This window comes from Cibotium barometz, chromosome 31, assembly GCF_041138505.1.
Source record: "Cibotium barometz isolate CiBa-2024 chromosome 31, ASM4113850v1, whole genome shotgun sequence".
Taxonomy (NCBI): domain Eukaryota; kingdom Viridiplantae; phylum Streptophyta; class Polypodiopsida; order Cyatheales; family Cibotiaceae; genus Cibotium; species Cibotium barometz.
The window spans coordinates 22,885,432-22,908,197 of NC_141076.1; the positions used below are offsets into that span (position 1 = coordinate 22,885,432).

At 44.4% G+C, this 22,766-nt stretch overlaps 1 protein-coding gene across 4 annotated transcripts in view; it reads left to right on the forward strand.

Annotated features, from left to right (window-relative positions):
* The window catches only part of TERT (telomerase reverse transcriptase), a 79,948-nt gene extending 57,468 nt beyond the window's left edge, over positions 1–22,480 (forward strand). For all 4 annotated transcript variants that reach the window (XM_086824885.1, XM_086824886.1, XM_086824888.1 and 1 more), the window contains 9 exons: positions 15,712–15,865; positions 16,320–16,443; positions 17,636–17,792; positions 18,374–18,482; positions 18,593–18,925; positions 19,266–20,362; positions 20,523–21,271; positions 21,429–21,701; positions 21,993–22,480. In XM_086824885.1, coding sequence (XP_086681011.1) covers positions 15,712–15,865; positions 16,320–16,443; positions 17,636–17,792; positions 18,374–18,482; positions 18,593–18,925; positions 19,266–20,362; positions 20,523–21,271; positions 21,429–21,701; positions 21,993–22,269 — 3,273 coding nt within the window. In that variant the 3' untranslated portion in view covers positions 22,270–22,480. The remainder of the gene's footprint in view (positions 1–15,711; positions 15,866–16,319; positions 16,444–17,635; positions 17,793–18,373; positions 18,483–18,592; positions 18,926–19,265; positions 20,363–20,522; positions 21,272–21,428; positions 21,702–21,992) is intronic.
* Positions 22,481–22,766: the final 286 nt, after the last annotated feature.

Consider the following 22,766-nt stretch of genomic DNA (forward strand, 5'->3'; position numbering starts at 1 on the left):
AACTTCACTGCAGCTCCCCCTTCCTTATAATCCTTCGCCTTTCCCATAGGCGTTAGATTATCGTATGGAAGTGGCTTTGCAAGATTGCTGCCCCCAACATTCATGCCCATCATAGGGTCAACATTTCCCATTCCCACATCTGGCATACCATACATTCCAGCCATGTTTCCAAACATTCCATCATGCATACCTGGCTGCATGCCACCATACATATTTGCTTGCATTCTAGGTTGCATGCTCCCAAACATATTTCCTTGCATACCGGACTGCATACCACCATACATATTCCCCTGCATACCAGGCTGAAAATTTGCTCCAAAAGGCCCTGGCATACCCATGCCTCCCTGAGGATAACCCCCAGTCATAGATTGGAACACCGAGCCACCACCAAAATAACCTGGATGCATAGTCTGCTGAGGAATAGATGGTTGTCCAAAGAAGGAACTCTATGAGTTTGCTCCATAAGCATGCTGCATGTTTGGAAATTGGCCAAAAGATGGATCCTGTGGGATGGCACCACTATGACCGTGAGGAAGGTTCTTAGAACGAACCTTCTTCTTCTTCTTTTCGGGCTCTGTACGGGATCTCATAAATTCAGCAAACCTCTCACTTTGAGTGAGCTGCATGAATACATCCATAACACTAGCCAAACGATCCTTAAACCGAGCATCATCGTCCTCTTTAGCAAGTACATCTTCTGGCTGTGTTACATCCTGATAAGGCTCATCATCTGCAGCCTGTTCTCCTGCAAAAATATCCTCAGATGCATTTCTCTCAGGAGAGGTCTCTTGCTCTTCCTCTTCATGATAAAAGTACTCATCCTCTGTATAAGACATGCTTGCTGAATTTTTCAGCGATGACTTTCCTCGAGGCAACCACGAGCTCACCCCCTTAAGAAAGTTGATGATTGGTCCCGGCAACGGAACCTTGAAACTGGCCTCTGGTAGAAACCAAAGTGCGGTAGACTAGCAGTCACCCTTCCACTTGTAGTCCAGATGTGAAAACAAAAATGAGTGGAGCTAGAGTGTCCCAAATCTGAAAATAAAACGACACCTGTTGGCCCCAAAGCTTGGTGCCCCTTGCGGTATTTCTTTATTCAATTTCAAAAATATGTGAGGCTGAGTACAACAAAATCAGCCAAGAGAATACACCTGTATGTCCAATCCGACAGCCCACAATACCTCTTAGCACAGAGGATTCACACACACAAATCTGTGTCTCAAAACAACACTCTGTGCCTCCCTCTGATCAGCCAAGATCATTTAGCAGGGCAGCCATGAACATACATCTAGCATATCTCATGCACATGGTTCAACATCTCAGCACAAACATACATTCACTGTTCAATCTTTGTCTCCACCCTTTTCAATCTGCCATACCCCTCCTCTCACAAGGGGCCAGATAGCTCAAATCTGCAACAGACATAAGCCAATGGAAAGAGAGATAGGAGAACAAATTCAGAGCTTAGCAAAATCAGCTCGTGGATCTGCACCGGAGGAAGTGGTTGTACCAGTCTGTACTTGCACACTTGTTTCAACAACTCTGCTTCACACGTGTGGGTGTACCTGTCTGTACCTTTCTCTCTGCATCCACCTCATTACTGTACTAGACTGTACAGACCTTAAAATCTGCACTGTACCAGTCCGTACAGCCTCTGCACACGTGTGTGAATCTGTCCGTACAGAACTGTACGGACAGTTCTACTGTCGCCTGAGTGTACTGGTGCGCCTGCTCCTGCTGTACCCGACTGTACCTGATGGTACAGTTCTGTACCTACTGCACTGCCACCTGTCAGCAGTCGTACAGATTCCTGTACCTGCTGTCCGTAGTACGGTTGTACCTGCAGTACAGCCTCTGTCAGAGCCCACAGTTCCGCCTGTACCTGCTCAGCCTATCAGCGCCGCCTGCACCAACAGTGTAACCTGCAGCAAAATAGACAGCCGCCAGTCTTGCAGCAGCCGTACACATGCACACGTGGACTGTACGGGCAGGTCTGCACAGTAAACAGCAGCAAGAACCAGCAAAAACAGCAGTCGACTTGTTCCCTCTTGCTCTCCACGCTTGCCACCAGCACGTATGCTACACGCCTTTCCAAAAAGAAGAGAGAGAATGAAGTGAGAGAGGCATGTACTCCAAAAGTGGAGTTGCCCCCTCTCCATATTAATCCTAGGGCCCCAACTTTAATAATTATTAAAGTTCCCTAGGGGCCACTAAGGCCTAGGAGCAACCACACTTATAACATTAAAATTTTAATGTTCTAGTTCCCCCCTTCACACCTAGGGATGTCCACACATCATTATCTCTGTCCGGGCACCCCACATGTGAATCATTTGATATTTTGACTCAGCAACCACCATGCCCACACTTGTGCTGTTCCATTTTCACAGGGCCATGACATTCACCAGCTCTGTTCTAGATGTGGACACCCTCTGGAGTCTCAGCGGCATTGCCTTTGGGATTGCTCCAAGGCGTAACAGGTTTTTTTGTAGATCCTCCGTACCTTCACGATGAACCAGGCACTTGCTTGCCCACACCAGCACTTGGGGGCTGGTAACCTAGGCTTCCGAGACAACGGTGGCCCTAGCATATGAGAAGAAGGGATACCACCTCGCTCTCCTCTTTGGCCACCTGTTTGTTGGCTGTTTATGATATAACCTTCCTTTGAGTTTGGCCAACCAGCGAGAAAGAGCTCCTCTCTGTCCCCTATTGTTTTTCTTGTCTCTCTTGATACTCGGTTGTTGGTCATGTCCGTCCGGCCACTCCTGGCTAATTCAGGTGTGAACCCAGCTTACTCACGAGCACCTTTTCCCCGTGGCTGGACATAGGTGTTTTCCCATGTGAACACACTTATGTGTGTTGGGCACCTTGCCCTAGGCTTTTATGTACTCATTGTACTTTGTACCTTATCATTGTTATTGAGTACGTTTTCCAACAGCTCCCTCTCACGTTTCCTTGCTCAAGCTCTCTGCGTGTGTGTGTTTGTGTACAGGCGAGCTCCCACAACCCCAACATTGGTATCAGAGCACGATTAGGGTTAGGGTTTCGCCCACTTGCTCTGCCCCGACTCGCCCTGCCGTACACTGCCCTGCGCCGCCTCCACCTGTTGCCATACTGTGCGCCGCCGCCTGTACCGGCTGTCCACCTGCTTTGCCCGCATGTACCTGTCTTGTTCTTGTGCCTCTCTGTTGTGCTGCCATACAGAGCTGCTGAACATTGTTGCTGCTGTAGTGAGCCGCGAATGACCTGCACCTCTTGTCCTTCACAGTCGACTGAAGCTATGCGCCGCCAACCTTTGCTGTGTGTCGACTGAAGCTGCCATGTTCTCCTCCAAATCTATGCAACTGTAACCAATATTTTATCATTTCTAAAATCTTCAAAAATTCAGAAATTGCTAAAAAAATTAGCAAAGTGGCTGCATTAATTTTGGGGCTTTTTACCATTGAGCCTGAAATTGCAACATTGGCATTGATCATCAGATGTGGTGCGCAATTGCACTAGAAATTTGGGGATTTTGCAGAAAGTGACACTATTTGCAGGTCTATTATGAGATTTGCAGGCATTTTTGGTATTACAGGTAAATTCCCTTGGCATTGGGGCATTTCCCCCAATTTTTTGGGTGTTACAGCATTGATACAGGTGATAAAGACACATTTGGGGCATTTCCCCTAAATTTCAGGTGTCTCAACATTGCGTTACTGTGCAGATTGTTTGCATTCCAGTTGATGTGGTTTATGCTTATGTTTTGATAAAACATAGTGGTACACTTGGGTCATATTGCAGTTGACACCTTGATTCAGTCACACGACCTGTTTGTACGCATTTGTGACAGCCATGTCTAGGAATACTAGTGATTTGTTTGGTATGCTCTCCATTGATGATAAGTTGGATGGCACCAACTATCCTATGTGGGCATATATGATGAAACATGTACTAGTTGCAAAGAATTTTATGTATCAGGGGTTGATGTGAGGCCTATTGTTCCTACACGAGCAACAAGTACTTCAGGCGCACTATTGATGTAGGTGATGATGTATCTTCAGGTGGTGCTACATCTCTTGCACCTTTGCCACCCACTCCAGAATAGCTAAGATGGGATGCCAAAGATGCTCAGGCACATGCTTTGATTGCCCTTTCATGCAAAAGGCAAGTTATATCGCACATTCGTTCATGCACTTTTGCTAAGGGTGCATGGGATGTACTTGCTTCTTTGTATCAGGTTCGCAATGAGGCTCGTGTTGCCTATCTTCGCAAGAAGATTGAGTTTGAGCATATGGATGAGAGTGATGCAATGGACAAGTTCCTTACCCGCATCAAGGATTTGCGAGAGCAGCTTATCAACATTGATGAGGTCCTTCCAAATGGTTCACTTGTATCTACAGTGCTTCAGGGTTTTGCTACTACTCTTCGTCTACTCATGAAGGGTAATCCAAACTTGTATACCTTTGATGAGTTGGTGACTCTCTTATTGCAGGAAGAGCAGTCTCGTTCTAACAGGACTACTATGCTTTCTGTTGATCAGGCATTTGGTGCCTTTGATCGAAACAAAGGTAAATCTGGGGCTTCATCTAGTGGTAAGTCTATGGGCAAACCACGTGCCCATTCATATTCTACCCCGTCTAAAGAGGGTGAAACCAAGAAAAAGAAGAGATGCAACTATTGCAAAAAACTTGGCCATCTCATTGAGGAATGCAGGAAGCGCATTGAGAGTGAAAAGAAAAAGAAGCAGCACGGTTTGGCTGCTACAGTGGACCCTAAAGAAGAGGCTAACTTTGCTCATGAGAGCTATGCGTTAGTAGTTACATGTAGTTTACCTGCTTCTTGTATGTCTATCTCAGCTGGAGGTTGGTACTTTGATAGTGGTGCTTCTAAGCACATCACTTCTTGCAGGGATCTATTTGCCACTTTGCAAGATTCACCTCCAGGTGGCATAGTTATGTGTGCCAATGATGCCTCTTACTCCATTAAAGATATTGGCAATGTGGAGCTAACAACATGTAATAGGGATAATTTACTCTTAGTGACACTTTATATATGTACCAGGCATTAAGAAGAATCTCATTTCTGTTTCAGCCCTTGCATTATCTGGGTTTAAGGTTCAGTTTTCTGACCATTGTTGCTCCTTGCCTCATTGATTCTCACATGCCTCAGATTGATTAGGATTCTTTGGGTGATGTAGTGGCAGAGGAAGATGCAGATACTAGGAAGTCAAAAGCTTTTCCTAGATCGCTGATTGAGACTTTGCGTGATAGTACACGTGCTGCTTCTCGCCATGCATCTTCACATTATGTGGATACATCTCTTGTTGCCACCGCTTGTAATGAGGATCCTATTTCTCATAGTTGTCACGGTACAAAAATATGATACCGTACGGAAATTTTTGATATGATATGAAATTTTCGGATACCGTACGATAAAATACGGTTTTTTTTTTTTAAACACTTACAACCTATGGAGCTTCAAGCTTGAATGTGAGGGAAGGTTGAGAGGGGAGGAGTCTACATTGCTTGAGGAACCAGAACATGGATATGTGTCTCTCCTAGTTGGATCTCCCGATTGTCTCCAAAAAAGAACCTGGATGGGTAATGCAATACCAAAGGTCTCCCAGTGTAGCGTTTATGACTAAGGGACCATCCTTGCACAAATACGAGTAGTGCATCTAGGGTGATAGGTTTAGGGACTCCTCTCTAGATCAAAATGGCCATTTTCAAATCTTCTCCCTCGTACATAACTTGAGAATCTAACTGTCTAGTCTACCTATACCAGGGATCTCCAAGTGATGTAGCAAGATTCTCTCATCCTACCAATCAAGTGTACACTACCAGTCTACCTTGCCAGATTTTTTAGGTCTCTCAACAACCCCATATGGCATACTGAGTGGACACGAAAGTTGCGAAGTATTGTGAGCATTTGGGATCTTTGTTAAGCAGGGTTTCTATATTTTTTTTAAGCATTTGGATTTTTTTTTTCAAGGAGAAAATGTTTTGGGGGGGGGGGGGGGAGGGAAAAACTCGTGCCGTACGGTACGAATGGGTTCGTACTGGTACGAGAAACAACTATGCTATTTCTCATGTTGATGCATTGAAGGATGACAATTGGGTGGCAACCATGCATCACAAAATGGCTTTCTAAGCTAAAGCGTAAGCTTGATGGTTTAGTTGATCGCTTGGTCACCAAAGGTATGCCCAACGTGAGGGCATTGACTATGAGGAGACCTTTGCTCCCACTTCACATATGACTACGATACGTAGTGTTATTGCATTGGCTGCACACAAACAATGGCATGTACATCAGTTAGATATCAAAATTGCCTTCTTGAATGGCGATTCGCAGGAGGAAGTTTATGTATCTCAGCCTCTTGGCTTTGTTCAAAAAGGTGCAGAAAGAAAAGTATGCCATTTACATAAAGCACTATATGGTCTTAAACAAGCTCCTCGTGCTTGGTACCACAAGATCCATGCATACTTGACTGCCAAGGGCTTCAAAATAGTTCAACTGAGAGTACACTTTATGTTCGCCACAATGGGAACAATGTTCTCATCCTTATTCTTTATGTGGATGATATGCTCGTCACTAGCCCTAAAGATGGTGATATTTCAGCTTTTAAAGCTGATTTGCAGCATGCATTTGATGTCACAAACATGGGACATTTACATTACTATTTGGGCATACAGTTTATACCTTTTGAGGGGGTTATCACATGACAGATTCTCAGTGCAGATATGTTGAGCAGCTCCTTGAGCGTTTTCACATGACAGATTGTAAACCTGTTTCTATTCCTATGGAACCAAGTCTACAACTGTGACTTGAGCATGTTGGTGAGCCTTTCGATGTTGCCACCTATCAACAGGCTGTGGGATGCCTTATCTATTTATGCTCTACTCGTTTGCACATACAGTATGCTGTTTCTCAGTTGAGCAGATTCATGCATTGTCCGAGCACTATGCATTGGCAAGTGTGTAAGCATGTCTTTCGCTATCTTAAAGGCACTGCAAATTTTGCCTTATTCTATGGCAGGTTTTCTACATTATGCTTGCTTGCATTTACAGGCAGTGATTGGGCAAGCTGCAATGACACGCGAGTGTCAACCAGTGGTAACTATTTTCTTCTTGGTGACTCATGCATCTCATGGCTCAGTAAGAAGCAACCTACAGTGGCCACTTCTAGATGTGAAGCCGAATACAGGGTAGCCTTTACAGCTCCTGTGGAATGTGGTTGGCTACGACGCCTATTAGCCGATCTTGATGTTGGATAGCAGTCTCCTACGACCATTTACATTGACAGTCAGAGTGCTTTGGTAGTTGCACGAAACCCAGTTTTTCATGCCCGCACAAAGCATATTGAGGTTCACTATCATTATGTCAAGGAAAGGCCCCATGCAGGAGAGATTGACTTGGCTTATGTGCCTACACATGCCAATATAGCAAATGGGTTTACAAAGCCTCTTTTGAGGGAAAAGTTCAAAGCTTTCCACAAAGCTTTGAGCTTACAGCCTCTACCAGGGTAGTCTGCTACACCCCGTCTCCGTTCACACCATTCACTTGAGGGGGGTTTGTTGGTCATGTCTGTCTGCCACTCCCGGCTAGTTCAGGTGTGAACCGAGCTTACTCATGGGCACTTTTCCCTATGGTTAGACATAGGTTTTTTCCTCATGTGAACACACTTATGTGTGTTGGGCACCTTGCCCTAGGCTTTTATGTACTCATTGTACTTTGTACCTTATCATTATTATTGAGTACGTTTTCCAGTAGCTCCCTCTCTCACGTTTCCTTGCTCAAGCTCTCTGCGTGTGTGTGTGTTTGTGTACAGGCAAGCTCCCCCAACCCCAACATGGGTCATGTACGTAGCCATTTCGGCTGTATTTTTGGTAACTAATGGAAGGATCTTTGCTTGGAAAAAAATAAAATATAATGTGGAGGACATTTAATGGACATAAACCTCATCTTACTGCTTTTGGTATATTGCAGACACGAACTTTCACTTCAGCAAAGACCTTGATAATTTGACCTAGGATTTGAAAGGTGGACGTAGTCTCAAGAAAAACTGTTTATGATTATCTTTTGAAGGATCCAATTCTATTAAAAAAGGAACCTAAATTGCCCCTTCTTTCCTACTTCTAAACCATGAATCTCCCTCCATTCAGATGCACCTATATAAAAAGATCTTTTGAGTAGTAAGACCTTTGCTCTAATTTTCTATTTTACCCATGTAACAAGTCCTCATGTAAGACCTGTGCTCTAATTTTCTATTTTACCCACGTAACAAGTCCTCTCACAAGGAGTGATTTTTGTTGTAAAAATAGGAGATTTTGTACTCTTGCAGTTGTTAAAGTGACAGTCCTCTCTGGCTAAATTCTTGCCTCATGCACATCCCTTGTCATGATTGTGCAACATTATTGGAAGTCTGAACTTTTTGTAGAAGTGTTGAGGTACAACTATATAATCAGAGTCCTTTTAATGTACTGTTTTTTTTTTTCAAAAAGGAGACTTCTATTAAATATGAAAAAATTTTACAAAATTGAGATTTCACACCAAGCAAGGTGGAGATCTCAACCAATCAAGAGCCTTGTGCTGCCAATAGGGTCCCGAATGAGAGGATGTGAAAAAGATACCAATGTCCCACTCTCTCATAAACTGGCCGTGCTTCCTCTCCGCAGCTCGAAGATCCCTGGATTCTGGCCCAGGTAGCCATAATGGTGTGAATAATATCACTCCAAATCCTACAAAGACACTGAGAAACAAGAACAGGAGTACCCTCAATGGCCTCAGTGCATCTAGCCTTTTAGATATTCCAGGCTGAGATGCTAGCAATAATCTCCCAAGAGCTGTCTAACCTCTGTGCCGGAGGGACAGTGTGTGAAAGTGGCAAATCCTGAAGACAACACTGCCGAGCAACTCCTTGCCTAATCATAATGGCCAAGCTCCTGTCAGTCCCCTCGAATCTCAGTTGAGGCCTAGACTGTGTCAACCAAATGATAGAACCAAAAGAAATGATAGCATCCCTCTTAATCCTACCAAACCCTCTGTGCTTCCCTACATTCCCATAAACAATGGTAAACTGACTCCGAAACTCCTGCACATCTAGGGCATGCTGGGCAAGCTCCAGTAACAGACCTCCACTGATTGGTGGCTAGACCACCATGAAGAGAAACCTAGATAAAGGAGGAAATTTGTGGCTTCCTATAAGAATGCCACAATCTCCGCCAAAATACCCTCTGAATGTCAGTCGAAATGCCGTAAGATTCCCAATGGGGTCTAAGAGTAGGGACACTTTGAATGTGTCCCAAGATAAGATGTCTGGCATTTCGTACCATATAATTGAAAAAAGGCATGCTTTTCAAAGGGTTACAAGCATCCTTCCACTCCCACTCACCGGGGTCCCAATGCAAATGTCTGATAGGGCAGCCACCATACAACCAAAGGTTAACACTCTCTGTGATCATCCCAGGGAAGGGGGGGGGGGGGGGGGGGGGGGGGGGGGGTCAACAATGACGTGCTTCCCTAACCGGCCAACAACTCTGACTGGACGAATCTGGGGCCCCTCAATAAGGTCCTGCACGTCACATCTCTCCAGTTGCCATCCATCCTGTACAGAAAAAAAGACCGGTACATCATCCCCCCTAGGCAAGGGGAGACCCATAACCTGAAGAGGAACACCTATCCCCGAAAAAACCCCAAACCAAGAATGATAACGGCCTTCCAAGAAAGATCCAGTAATCTAGTGGTTTTGGGAATGGCTGCATCAATCTGTGCAATCCTCCGGCTAGAGCCTCTCAAATGCTGCGTGAAATCCAATCTCTGCACCTTGATGAGGCTTTTAAGCCTCTTCCAAGCCAGCACTATGGGGCATAGGGCAGCCAGCCCAAAGAATATGCATAGCTGCCCCAAGAGGCCTACCATGCACATCTAAGATCAAATCATTCCATGCACATCTAAGATCAAATCATTCCACAGAATGGGCTGCCAGTTAGCTTCCTCCACTGAACGTGGGGGGATGTGTACCAAAAAACTCCTCAGGCAGTCCCAGGCCCATAGGAGGGACCTAACCAAGGGGGATGAAGGGGAGCGGTGAACTGCATCCGAAAAAATAAAGCGTGAGCTGAGAGTCCAGTCACCTCCGCAAACAGGGACACACTTCTGTTGGAACTAAGTGCTCACTAGGAGTACTTTTACTAAATGCTCACTAGGAGTTTTTTTAGTCTTGGTCATCTCAGTGTATGCCACGTGGCACTCAGGGATTTATCCCATATGCACTCATGCTCAGCTCTTGTACTTTCCCCCTATATATTCAAGGGGTCACATCAATGGAAGAATCTCAGCGTGTTTTTGTCTTCTCTGATTTCAGTTTTCAGCTTTAGTCTAATTTCTGCTCGCCATGTTTCTAACATGGTATCAGAGCAGGTCTCCACCTAGCTCCCATTTCAGCCCTAGCTCATCTTCATCTTCTTCTCTGTAGCCCTCAGGCATCTCTTCAAGCATCAACAATTTATCTTCAGCAAGGCAGTGTTTTTCTCATGCAGTTCATCATACCTTCTTAGCCTATCTTCGCCATGCACCCCATCTTCGACACGCTGCAGTTTCTTGTGCAGCTCGTGGTTCACATGGTGGTGCGCACCTTCTTCTTCATGGCGATTTTCCTTAGCAACCCACGCATCTTTTTGCAGCTCGTCATATCAGTAAGCAACCCGCCAAGCCTAATCTGCAAACGGTTCATCAACAGCAGCACGTTTTTCACTGTTTTCAGGCTGCGCAACCCCTTTCCTCATCGATTATCTGCTGGGAACATCCCGTCTAATCAGTCTGCTGCTGCGTTTTCCTCTTTGGGTCACATTTTGGTGCAAAAGCACGTCACCCTGCATCAACTTCTTTATGGAAAGCAGGCCCAACAAGTGTCCTCATGCTGGCTACTCAATTTCCCTCAGATTTCAAGCCATTCACGGGTTACCCCTCTGGATAGACGGTCAAAAATATGGTTTTGAAAGAGAGGGAAGACCTGCTCAGAGGCTGAAGCAGCAAAATCAGGAATTTTCATTTTTCTTTCATATTCAAACGTCATTTTCATTTTCAATGTACAGGAATAGACACTGCCCTTGCTCATTAGTCAATGCAAGAGGTAAGACCTTCCCTTCATCTATCTGTCTCTCATGTACGGGATTAGACACTGCCAAATACGGTAAGACCTTCCCATCTCTCTCATATTGCACCTCAGGTTCAATGATATTCAATCCCCCTTCCTGCTTAGGCCTGATAATGGTTTCCTAAGAAACTCTGGCCCTGGTTTGTGCATTTCCATCAAGCCTTGACCAAAGAAAGTTCCGAATAAGGCAACAAAGTTGGCCAATGCAGCCCTTATAAAAAATCCAGCACGAAGCGATAAACCAAGCCGTGGGTAGCAAACTTGGTTAACCACCAAATCTCTAGAGGCCAAGTCGAGCTTCCTCCTACTCCAGTGATGAAGTTTGCTTTTAATGCTTAAGAGCACTAGAGCAAACTGGAGATGTCAACGCACACCTGACAACCAAGGTATTTGGCAGAGCATTCTCTCTCAATCCTAGTAAAACCCACATCTGTACCCCAATCTGCAAGAGGAGAATCACTGATCCAAAAACCGACTGACTTACGCCAATTGATAGTAGCTCCTGCTGCCAAACAAAAGGCCTCCAAGGTTGTCCGGAAAGCACATAAACAAGCATGTGAAGCCTCAAGGAACAATGCTGTATCATCTGCTAACTCAGAGTCCAAAAACTCTTCCTTCGTGCATAAAGGTAGCCTGAGACCCACAACACGAGGGGCAGCCCGAAGAAACTTGCTCATAGCCTCAACTACAATGAGGTAGAGTAAAGGGGCGAGGGGACAGCCCTACCTCACTGAACGGAAAATCTGAAAATGCTCACCGCGCCCCCCCCAAGCTAAAACAGTGCTATGAGCCTCCATGTATAGGCAGGACACCCCTCTGATCCAGTTTTGGGAAAACCCCATGTGTGCCATAGTGCCCTCCAAAAAATCCCAATCCACTCTGTCATAAGCTTTTTCAAAATCAAGCAAAAGAATGGCAACAGGCTGCTGACTAGACTTTGCCCACTCGACAGCTTCGTAGAAAGAAAAGATGTTATCAAATATACTCCTTCCTTGGAGGAACCCATTCTGTGTATCATGGATAGTCCTTTGGAGAATCGGCTGCAACCTTATACTCAAGGCTTTAGCTAAGATTTTATATGCAGATCCAAGGAGGGTGATGGGCCTCCATTGCTTGATGTCAGTCTTGTCCCCACTCTTGGGGATAAGGTGAATCAGCCCCTCCGTGAGGTATGGCGGCATCATACCCGACAACCACATTTCCTAAAGGGCAATAGTGATAGCATCTCCAATATGATCCCAAAAAAGAATAAAGAAGGCAGGAGAAAGACCATCATCCCCTGGGCATGAACCACTGGAAAGAGCATGCAGAGCGTGAAGGAATTCATCCTTCGAGAAAGGGGCATCCAGGGAAGAACACACAGCATCTGTAATGAGCCTGGGCATGCACTCCCAAACTTTCTGCCGTGCCACCTCTCTCTGAGGAGAGGGCACCTGTGCAGTCAACAAAGACCAATAAAAATCTGAAGCAATACCCCTCACCTTATCAGGCTCAAGCTGAACCTCACCCTATGAATCCTGCAAGTATCTCACAAAATCCCTACTATGGGAAGGCCTGTGTGCTGTGAGAAACTCTTTGTTGCATTTGTCACCCATCTGAGTCCAAAAAGCCTCGTTCGCATGAAATGCGAACTCAACCCTCCTGTCCATGGCCAACTGCAGCTCTGCTCTAACTGTGGTCAAGAGATCTGTAATCCAAGACGCATGTGGATGCTTTTCATGTTCCCTCTGAAGAGCAGCAATCCTACACCTAATAGCTCTCCTTGTCGAGAGCCTCCTTCTTCTTGGACAAGGCAGTGCTATGATAATGATGGTTGGTCCTCTCAAGAGCCAGCACAATATTATGATGAGGATCAGGACCGTCACAAGATCTCCATATCTCTCTAATCTCAAGGGAGATGTCAACATCTAAATAAAGAGAGTCAGGGATACGGACAGGGGGAGAGGCCGAGCGAGCCCCGGGCTCCCTGAGACACAAAACGACGGGGCAATGATCGGATTTGGTGGTGCCAGGCATAATAGCAATGGTGCCTCCTCTGTCGTCCAAGGACCAATCATCCACAGAAAACCTGTCTAGACGTGCAAAGATGCTCTGATCCCCGCTCCTGCGGTTATGCCAAGAGAAAGATAAGGAGTTTGGCCTTCTCTGGAGGTCATTCTCAATCTAGCAATCCCTGCCAAAAAAAGAAAGCGTGAACCTCTCCCATGAGGTTCGCTCCAAAGGGTGTAAACCCCCTTCGCGTCCACCCTTCTTGTTTGTCAAAAGGTTGCTCAACCATATTAAAATCTCCTCCCACTATCCAATGATCAACCTGGGGAATGACATTTGTAATGGTGTCCCAAAAGGCCACCCTTTCACCTCTCACGTTAGGTGCATAGATATTCAAGATTCCCAATTTTTGACCCTCATGCATGATCAAGATCCACTGCGCTCTAGCAGGGATGATAACACCGTGCCCAATAACATGAGGCATAACAGATGCTGCCACTGAAATCCAAACACCCCCTCTAGTCCTAACTGTCGAGGGCCAGAAGGTGTGGCTAGAAAGCATCTTACCAGTTTTTCCACACTGAGATCTATCCAATTTGTGTTCCTGCAACAAAAGTACATCCATAGACCCTCCTGTAACAGCAGGGTGAAGCTGCTCCTTCAGAAGGGGGTTCCTACCACGGGTGGGAAGCCCTCCAAGGCCCTGAACATTCCATGAGACGATTCTTATGGAAGAGAAGAGGGTTGACCCCCGATCTAAGAAGACGATGGGCAGCATGAGGACGCCTCTCATAATGCTGGAGGACGGGATAATCCATGGGGCAAAGTCCACTGACATGCCCTTGTCCGAGGCCTTGCACAGTACTTGCATATGTACGAGAAACTTGTTCGCCCTACGGGGCATCAAGGGCAATGGCATCATGCTCAAAATCCTGCAATACATGATCCCCACTGCGTTGAACATCCTACATATCGCCCTCCTCAAGTAGAGAGGACTCAACAAAATCATCCTGATCTGAGATATCATCTCTCTGCAAAGATGCATCAGCTGACACATCCCTCTGACCAGAAACATCATCTATCTATACATGATCCGAGGAGGCCTTCCCATCAATCGCACCAAGGGGGCGGGTGTGAGAGACCGCTCGCCACACCTGGCGGATTGAAGGACGGGAAGGAACCAAGGGAGGTGGCGCCTTAGAAGCACGCTTGCGAGGCCTCCTACGACCCCAAGCCCGAGGGCAATCTCGAGCAAAGTGACCCTATTGGTGACAAACCTAGCACTGATCGGGTTTACCTGCAATCTCCATACGTTGCTTCAAAGGGCCACAAGGGCGCGGAAGCAAAACATAGTCCTCAAAGAGCTCAATGTCACGGGCAAGAACCATGACCGTGGGGACAGCATCCGCCGAGGCAGTGACCACCTGGGCAGAAGATGTCGGCAAGGCATGGAGGGGGGGCACTTGAAAAACCAGCCCAAAGGCGGACCCGATGGCATCTAACATAGGCCAATATGCGCGAGGAAGACCTAGGAATTTGAGAGTAATCGGTTTACGGTTTCGGTCTTCCTCAACAGGGTCAAAATAGCTGGAGTAGGGAAGAAGGAATATCTTCCTTGGGCCCAATGGCAAAGGGCTGCCCTTCAAAACCTCTGAGGCTGCGTCCTCAGAATCAAAATCCACTTGGAAGAAACCTCTTCCAAGCAACCTGACATCTCGAAAGTGTGAGGCGAGGTCGGAGGGCAGAGCCGCCAGGACCCAATCCCGAGCCTGGAGACGGGAAGGGTGAGATCCAAAGATTCTGGCAATGAGGGTCGTTTTGGAGTCTTTCTCGATTTTGGCATAGAGGACTGCGAGCTCAGCTTCGGAAAAAACAATGGTTCACCTGGCCGACGGAGAATGATTAGCCATGATGCTAATCGAAGAAAAAGGCCGACTTGAACCCGGATGAGGAGCAATCCGAACCAAGGGGAAGAGGTAGGCAAGGAGGCGGAGCTAAGGGAGGGAGGGTGGGAAAAAAAAAAGGGAAGAGGGCGGTGGGGGAAGGGCAGCGCAGCAAAGGCTGCACAGAATGGAGGAGGCGGAGGAAGGAGGGGAGGCGGAGAGAGGAGGGGAGGCGAACAAGGAGAGCAGGAGGGGAAGGGGCGGAGACTGGAGACAGCAGCGGGAGGAAGAGGGGCGGGCAGACGCAGGGGTGAACAGCGGGGGAGGAAGGAGGGGGGGCAGAGGAAAGATGGGGGGCGACACAGTCGACAGAGGCGGAGGGTCGGGGAGCTCGCAGGTTGTCACGCTATTTTGTGGATTCTACTTCCAGTGTTCAGGGTTTCGTCATAACCGATTCCATAGCCCACAGTACTGTACTGGTTTTTTAACTTGCATATTTGTGGTTATAAGATCTCTTCTCACATGTCAAAGGCTAGAGCACAGTGATTAGTTTATTGAACTCTGATTATGCGATTGATTGCATCCATTTCATCTTTATGGTTAGTGATTTTTTGTGTGCCTGTAAGGATAAAAAACTTTGCAATGTCAAACACCCGAAGGTAGTCTTTTTTTTGTGATGTAACTAAGATGGTATCAACTTTTGAAGGTGCCAAAGGGAGCAAAGTTTGGAGCACCTCCTCTACGCCTTTGTGATACCAAATGCTATCATGGTGGTGCAGGGGTGGGAAGAAGATTAATCAATCGCACGAGAATGTTTTATAAAGCAAAGTTTTCGCGCCATGCAGGATTACCAAAGAACCGTATCCTTTATATAATTCAACTCGATGCATTTGCCCATCTCTTTCATGCAAAGCAGCATCACATCCAAGCATGAAGATTGCAATTGTCTGCAACACAATCAAATATCAAGAATGACACTCTGAAGACAATGATGATGATAATATCCAGTCCGACCATATTGTGAGTACTGACTACAGGCTACTAACTGTACATTTGAATGCGCTTGTAGTGGCACATGTTGTGCCAATTTCATAGTCAAGGATAAGATGAAATTGTTAGGTATGTGTGAAAGCAGCAAGGTTCAAGAGTTTGAGGAGTCTTCAGCACGTTGTGTTTTCTGGCTTATCACTTTCTTCGTATATTGGTAGTCATGCTGACTATGTATCAAATTAAGTGTATGCAACTTCAGTACAGCTTGATCTTGTTGAATATCTATGTCTTTATATTTTTGGGCTTCCTTAATCAGAATTGCAGATGTATTGCAGAGGCTAAGGCCTACATATAATGATGCAGTGGTTTTATTTGGAGCTATCTTTGGGCAGCAAAGTTTATGCAGATCAAAAGATTCTGGCCAATGTTGTTTCCTCTGCTCCAAAAAGTAAGTCTCATATCACAAGTTTTGTTACGTTAGTGTTAAATCAAATATTTTTGTTATGTACTCTGGATATGGAAGTTACTGCAATGCAGATGACATGGTTGATGTTAAACATGAAAACTAGCTAAAAGCAAGGTTTGATGGTGGGTGATGGATAAGCTTCTGTCCAATCATGAGTGGTAACAGTGGGAGGGTGATCAAGAAATGGGAAGGTTATGTGACTGGTAATAGTGGGAAGGTGAGCAAGTAATGGATCAATCAATCAAAAAAATCTGGTCAGTGTCCCAATTGTAGTGCTGATCCCTTGGTGGTCTTTGCTGGTGGCCCTCCACTAGCCAGTCTGAGTGGCACACCCTCTTGGGATACTTGTAACATGCACGCTATAGAAATACACTCCTTCGAGGGTGGTACCCCATTGTGGTACTCGGGTGTGTGTGTGTGTGTTGTGAGTAGTATGCTGTCTGCATGTGTGGGTGTGCTATTGGGGCATATTTGGTTTGTTGTGTGTGCTAACCCAACAATCAAAGTTGGGTAGAGCGAGCATATATTTCTGGGGGAATGTCACATGTAAACATGTCAGCAACATCCAGCTGCTTCAAGTACCACTGAGCTGATTAAAGCTCGCGTCCAGCTCTGTCATATTATAAAGTTCCCTATTGTGCAGGTGGGCATGCGTCTGTTGATGGTTTACTAGTAGCCTGGGATTGGGGTACAGCCTTCAGAGTAATGTTATCAGCTAAGACAGATATCTTCTTTTTGCACCTCTGCTTCCAGAATACTGACAAGTAGTATATGTTCAAACTCTTCTAAAATTTGCTTGCATCTTATTACCAAAAAAATTATGCATCATGTCTTATCTAGCGGATGATGGAATGGTTCAAGGCAGGAGCCTTATGAGGTGAAATTCTGAGATAATCTATAGAGCAGGCAGGTAAGTAGCATTTGGCATTTCACTTTTTCATATATTTGCAGGGTGGTAAAATTGCACCATTTTTTACTATTTCTAAAGGAATAGCTAGAAATTAATGAAGTGCATATCAAGTAGGAGATGCCATCCTTGAAGAAAGGTTTCAAGGATTTTAATTTCTAATTCATCTAGAATTGACCATCATATTTTTTGTAGCTTAGCTGTTAACCTTGTATTTTAGTGCATCGTGGGCTGCAGAAATATAACAATTCAACCCTACATTTTCAGATGTTCCAAATGCATATGCTTCCTACTCAAAAAGCTTATTGCGAATGCACACCACTGTCAATATGCTCGTTTTCTTAAACGTCATTGTCCGCCATGTGGGACAAGCCTATCAGGGTCAAGACCCGCCAAAGGATCTGTGAGAGACTTGCAGCTCAAGGTGCTCCATTTTGACTCATCTAGCATATAGTTTGCATTTGTTTCATGCTATAGTAGAAAGATACCAGGTACATAGTGGTAGTAATCATTCTATATTTATGTGGAGAAAGTCTTATTATTATGAGCTTTTAATTGTTTTTAACTTTGAAGTTGTCATATCCTGCTGCCTTAGACCATGTGATTCAAATGACATAGTATCACCAAAAGTTTGATGAGATGAATAAATCTGCAAGATTGTTTTGAATGGGTGCTTTGATGTCTACGCCTTCTGCTGCTAAAAAATGTGTTGCAATCTTTCATAGATATGATCTTAGACTGCACTCTTATTGGTTGTTGATGAAATATCTTGCTGCACTCACAATGAAGCTATCTTTTGAGCATAGAAAAATAAAACCATTAGTTACTGAGATTTCTTTCTGTTGACTGTTAAAGCATGCCCCTCTTGTTGCAGATGTTTTGAGTTGCTGCTGTAATAAGATTTTCCTTATGCTGAATGGTACCTTTTTTTTGGATGCTTCTCACCTCTGTTTTCTACTTTAAGCAAGCAAGTTGAATTATTCAAGAAATCACTTGGCTCTATAGGTGGCAATGCTGAGCCATCAGAAAGGGTATGCCACTCAAGATGAGGAATGCATCACAGAATGCTGTAGTTCGAGGGAATGTGTAGCAAATTATTCCAGCCTCTTGCAAGGTAGTTTTGGTTTCATGTTGTATGTTTTAAGTTGTGGAAAAACTGGTGTGTCTAGTGAAACGTATCAGTTTTGTGACACTTTAGGACTAAGATATTGGCTCATATAACAGGGAACTGCCAGAATCATGCAGATAAGGGTTCTGATGGATCTGAAAGTGTTCTTGCTGAAGAAAGGAGTAGTGGTTTTTGCACCCAGAGTCAAGTTGTTGCATTTATTTGGGCTGTATGTAGAAGAATTATACCTGAGGAACTCCTGGGCACCAGAGGGAACTGGAGAGCCTTAAGGAAAAATATTTTTGCTTTTGTCAGCCTTCGTAGACATGAATGCTTTTCTTTGCAGCAGTGCATGTTTAAGCTGAGACTTTCAGGGTATTCTTGGTGCCAAGAGCAGAGTCTTTCTTGCTGCAGCCTCAACAAGAATATGCTTGGATCCAATGTTCTTGGTAAAGCCAGCCCTAACGAATGTCTTGAGAAATTTTTCCCTTTTCATTTCAACAAATCACTTCTAGAAAAGTCTTGCACTTGTCTTCTTCAAGTACAATGTTACCGGTGCAATCAATAACTCAAAGCATGATGCACTCAAGAACTTGCTGAAACCTTAATTTATCAAAAGACATATCGAAGCAATTGTTTTCTATATGCACGTTATGAAAGGCTTAAGCTTAAGCAGAGTTGTTCAACCCATGAACGCAATACTAGAGTTAATCATCAGAATAAAGTCAAATAAACTTTTGATACAATTTGATGCTTAAGAGAGCTCTTTGTTTGTTGGTGTTTTTTTAGAGAATTGGTCTTTAATGGGGAGTGATGAAACAGAGAACGGTTTAGGAGACTCACAACAGCAATGTAACTGGAGGATAGGAAACTGTGCAATGGTGGATTCTTCAGTAGCAGCAAAAAACCACTCAAAGACCCACAAGCTGGGGAGGATTATGTTAGAAAAGTGGGTATACTGGCTGTTCTCCAACTTAATAGTGCCACTGATCCAAGCTCATTTTTATGTCACAGAGAGTGAAAAATACAGGCAAAATGTACTCTTCTATAGGAAATCTGTGTGGGCTAAGATGAAATCTTGTGCTGTGGCAGAAATGATGAAATTTAACTTGAAAAGATTGAGTACTCAATCTACTGTCAGTTTGCTACAGCAAAGATCCCTGGGATTCTCACGAGCCCGTCTACTTCCGAAAAGAGCAGGAATGAGGCTAATTTCAAACTTGGGTAGTTCGTCTACTTTGCCTGCTAGTTGTGCACGTGATGAGATTGACAGGAAATTAGGAAAGGTCTCCACAGCCAGAAATCAGGTTTCTTTGAATTGTTTCAGGCAGCAGGCAAGTGCCATAAGGACTGGAAAACTAAGCAGAAGAAGAGGGAAGCTTAGTGGAAACACGTCAAAAGATCATGCTCCAAAAGTAGGCACGACAACAACAGTTCAAAGGGGCACGGTCAAATCTGATTTGATTTTCAAACCCATCAATCTTGTGCTCCGGGATCTGCACTATTGCCTCAAGTTCGAACAAGAAAGTCATCCCGAGGATCTGGGATGTTCAGTTTTTGATTACAATGATGTCTATTTGAAGCTATTGCCATTCATTATCAACTTCAAAAGAAGCTCAAAGGCTCCTGCTCCTTTGTACCTAGTTGTGTGTGATGTTTTACAAGCTTTTGATACAATAAACCAGGACAAACTAGTTGACATTATACAGGAATTTGTTCGTGAAGAGGAGTACTGTGTGAGGCGTTACAGCTATGCATCACCAAGTGTGAAATCTATCAAGGTTGTCCATGAGAGATCTGCAGCGCCTACTAAAAATAACATGAATTTTATGGAGACTTTTTTGCAACTAGCTGCAAAGCAGGTGAATGCTGTTTGTATCGATCAGGTAAGCTACTTCCCCTTCTCCCTTAAACTGATTTTCACTGAGCAAATATATTATTCAGAGATTGTTCTTTTGTTGTTATGATATGTTTGTTTTAAGCCTGATTGTTCAAAATGAAGTGGTCAGTGTCAGACTTCTACTAAATAGGATTGGGTATTTCCAGGCCTACGCTACTAAAATGAAACGAAGCCACATCATCAAATTACTTGAAGAGCACGTAATGAGAAACATTTTGCAGATTGGCCAACACTACTACCTTCAAGTGGTGGGAATTCCACAAGGGAGCATACTTTCCTCTCTGCTGTGCTCATTGTACTATGGTCATCTTGAAAGATATAGGTTGGCATCAGCTTTGCACCTAGATCACACACTTAACATACGAAAGCAAGTCGGTATAGATACAAACATGGTGGTCACAGCAGCCTCAGATTTTACAAAGGCAGATGGTATCAGCTTTTGTTTGAAGCCCCCACCCAGTTCCAGACCTGTAAGACGGTCTTCAGTCAACAATATTACTGGTGTCATCAGATGTTTCTTCTCTCAAAATAGTGAAACCTGTGGCCATTTAATGTGCTTTCATTCAGCACAAAGAAGCTTGGGAAAATCTTATTGTGCTGTGCAAACAGAAAAGGCAAAACCCCAAAACGTTCTACTCAGATTGGTTGATGATTGGCTGTTTATTTCTGACTCTCAGAATAATGCATTAGAATTTGTGATTAAAATGCACAGAGGATTTGTTGACTACAATTGTATGGCAAATAAACTGAAAACAGCACTGAGTTTTGATGCGGATATAGGAGGATCATCATTGAAAATGAAAGTTTATCGAACAGAAGATGGGGCTTGCTACATGCGGTGGAGCGGGTTACTCATCAACTGCAACACTCTTGAGATTCAGGCAGATTATACCAGGTAACCTCTCAATTTTTTCTCTGTTGTAGCGCAAAGCTGCAAGACTGCTTTTTTGACTTCAGAATCTGTGAGTTGCTCCAGTCAAAGCTGCATATTTGAGGAAAGCTAAGTGATCTTGTTGAATAGCTCGCTGATGCAGTGTGTGCATAATACATAGGTATTCTGGAGTAGATCTTCGATCAACTTTGACGGTATGGAGAAGAAACAATCAAGGTTGCTATCTCATGACAAAACTCTGCCAGTTTATGCGGCCAAAGTGCCACCCTATATTCTATGACACCAACATCAATTCACCAGCAACAGTGTTTCTCAATGCATACCAAGCCTTCCTTCTGTGCGCAATGAAATTCCATGCATATAATCGTTCACTTCCCTGTGGTGGCAAGTGCAATCCAAAATTTGGGTTTAGAGCTGTTCGAAAAACAGCAAGGTTCTCTCTCTCTCTCTCTCTCTCTCTCTCTCTCTCTCTCTCTCTCTCTGGACATTGATGCAACTTACTCAGTCCTGGGTGTGGATACTACAAGATGGGATTGCTTATTTCATTGTTCATTGTTCATTGTACATGCAGGGCTCGCATATAGTTGTGGGCTGCTCCTTCCTTTTCCTTTGCTATGTAGAAGTTGCATTGTGCATTGCTTTTTGAAAAAACAATCAGATTCACGGCCAAAAAAGTCTGGGAGCTCAATGCCTTCTAACTCTGTAGCAACATTGGGTGATGCAGGTACATGCATTCTCTTATAGTGCACAGAACAAGAAAAATTTCAAAAAGTTCTCAGGTTAAGCCCTTGTTCTTGCTGCATGTCAAGGAGATAGAATGGCTTGCTTTATGTGCATTTCGCAAAGTGCTGGTGAGAAAACAGTCAAGGTATCCAAGGCTACTCTATCTGATTGAAACAGAACTTCAGTCCCCTAAATATGATGGCCTCAGTTCTACACCATTTGTGCTCTCTGCTTTGGATGCCCGGCGCTCTTCGATGTTCAAACACATCATCTACTAGTTAACAGTGCAGGCATCAATCACTAGCTGCTGGAACAGGAAGGAAGCTTTTTTCTAGTTTTTTTATCTGGACAACCCAGTTATTTGTAGATTGCTCAGTCAGCAATTTGCAGATAAAGAAACACATGAAGAACTGTCTTTCAATGCGTGTACAACAATGTAGAGACCGGTTTTGAGTACATGCATTTATGGAAGTACTTTATTTTAAGAAATTGTAATTGCTTACTGGCACTTAGCATAAATCTGTCTGATTTAGTTGGCATATAACAGGCGAGGCATTTGTTAAAGGTTTGAAACACTGGCATAGATGGTACATTGCCCTCGTTACATTCTTGCTTGAAGCTGTATATGCCAAGGCATACATGTTATTAAGCTACAGCACCGTAGGCTTCATAAAAAATTACAGCTTTGGAAGTAAATGAGGTTTGAGCAGCTTGAAAGCTAGGAAGCTGTCAGAGTAAAGAGCGCAACCAAGGACTTCTTGGAACAACATGAGAA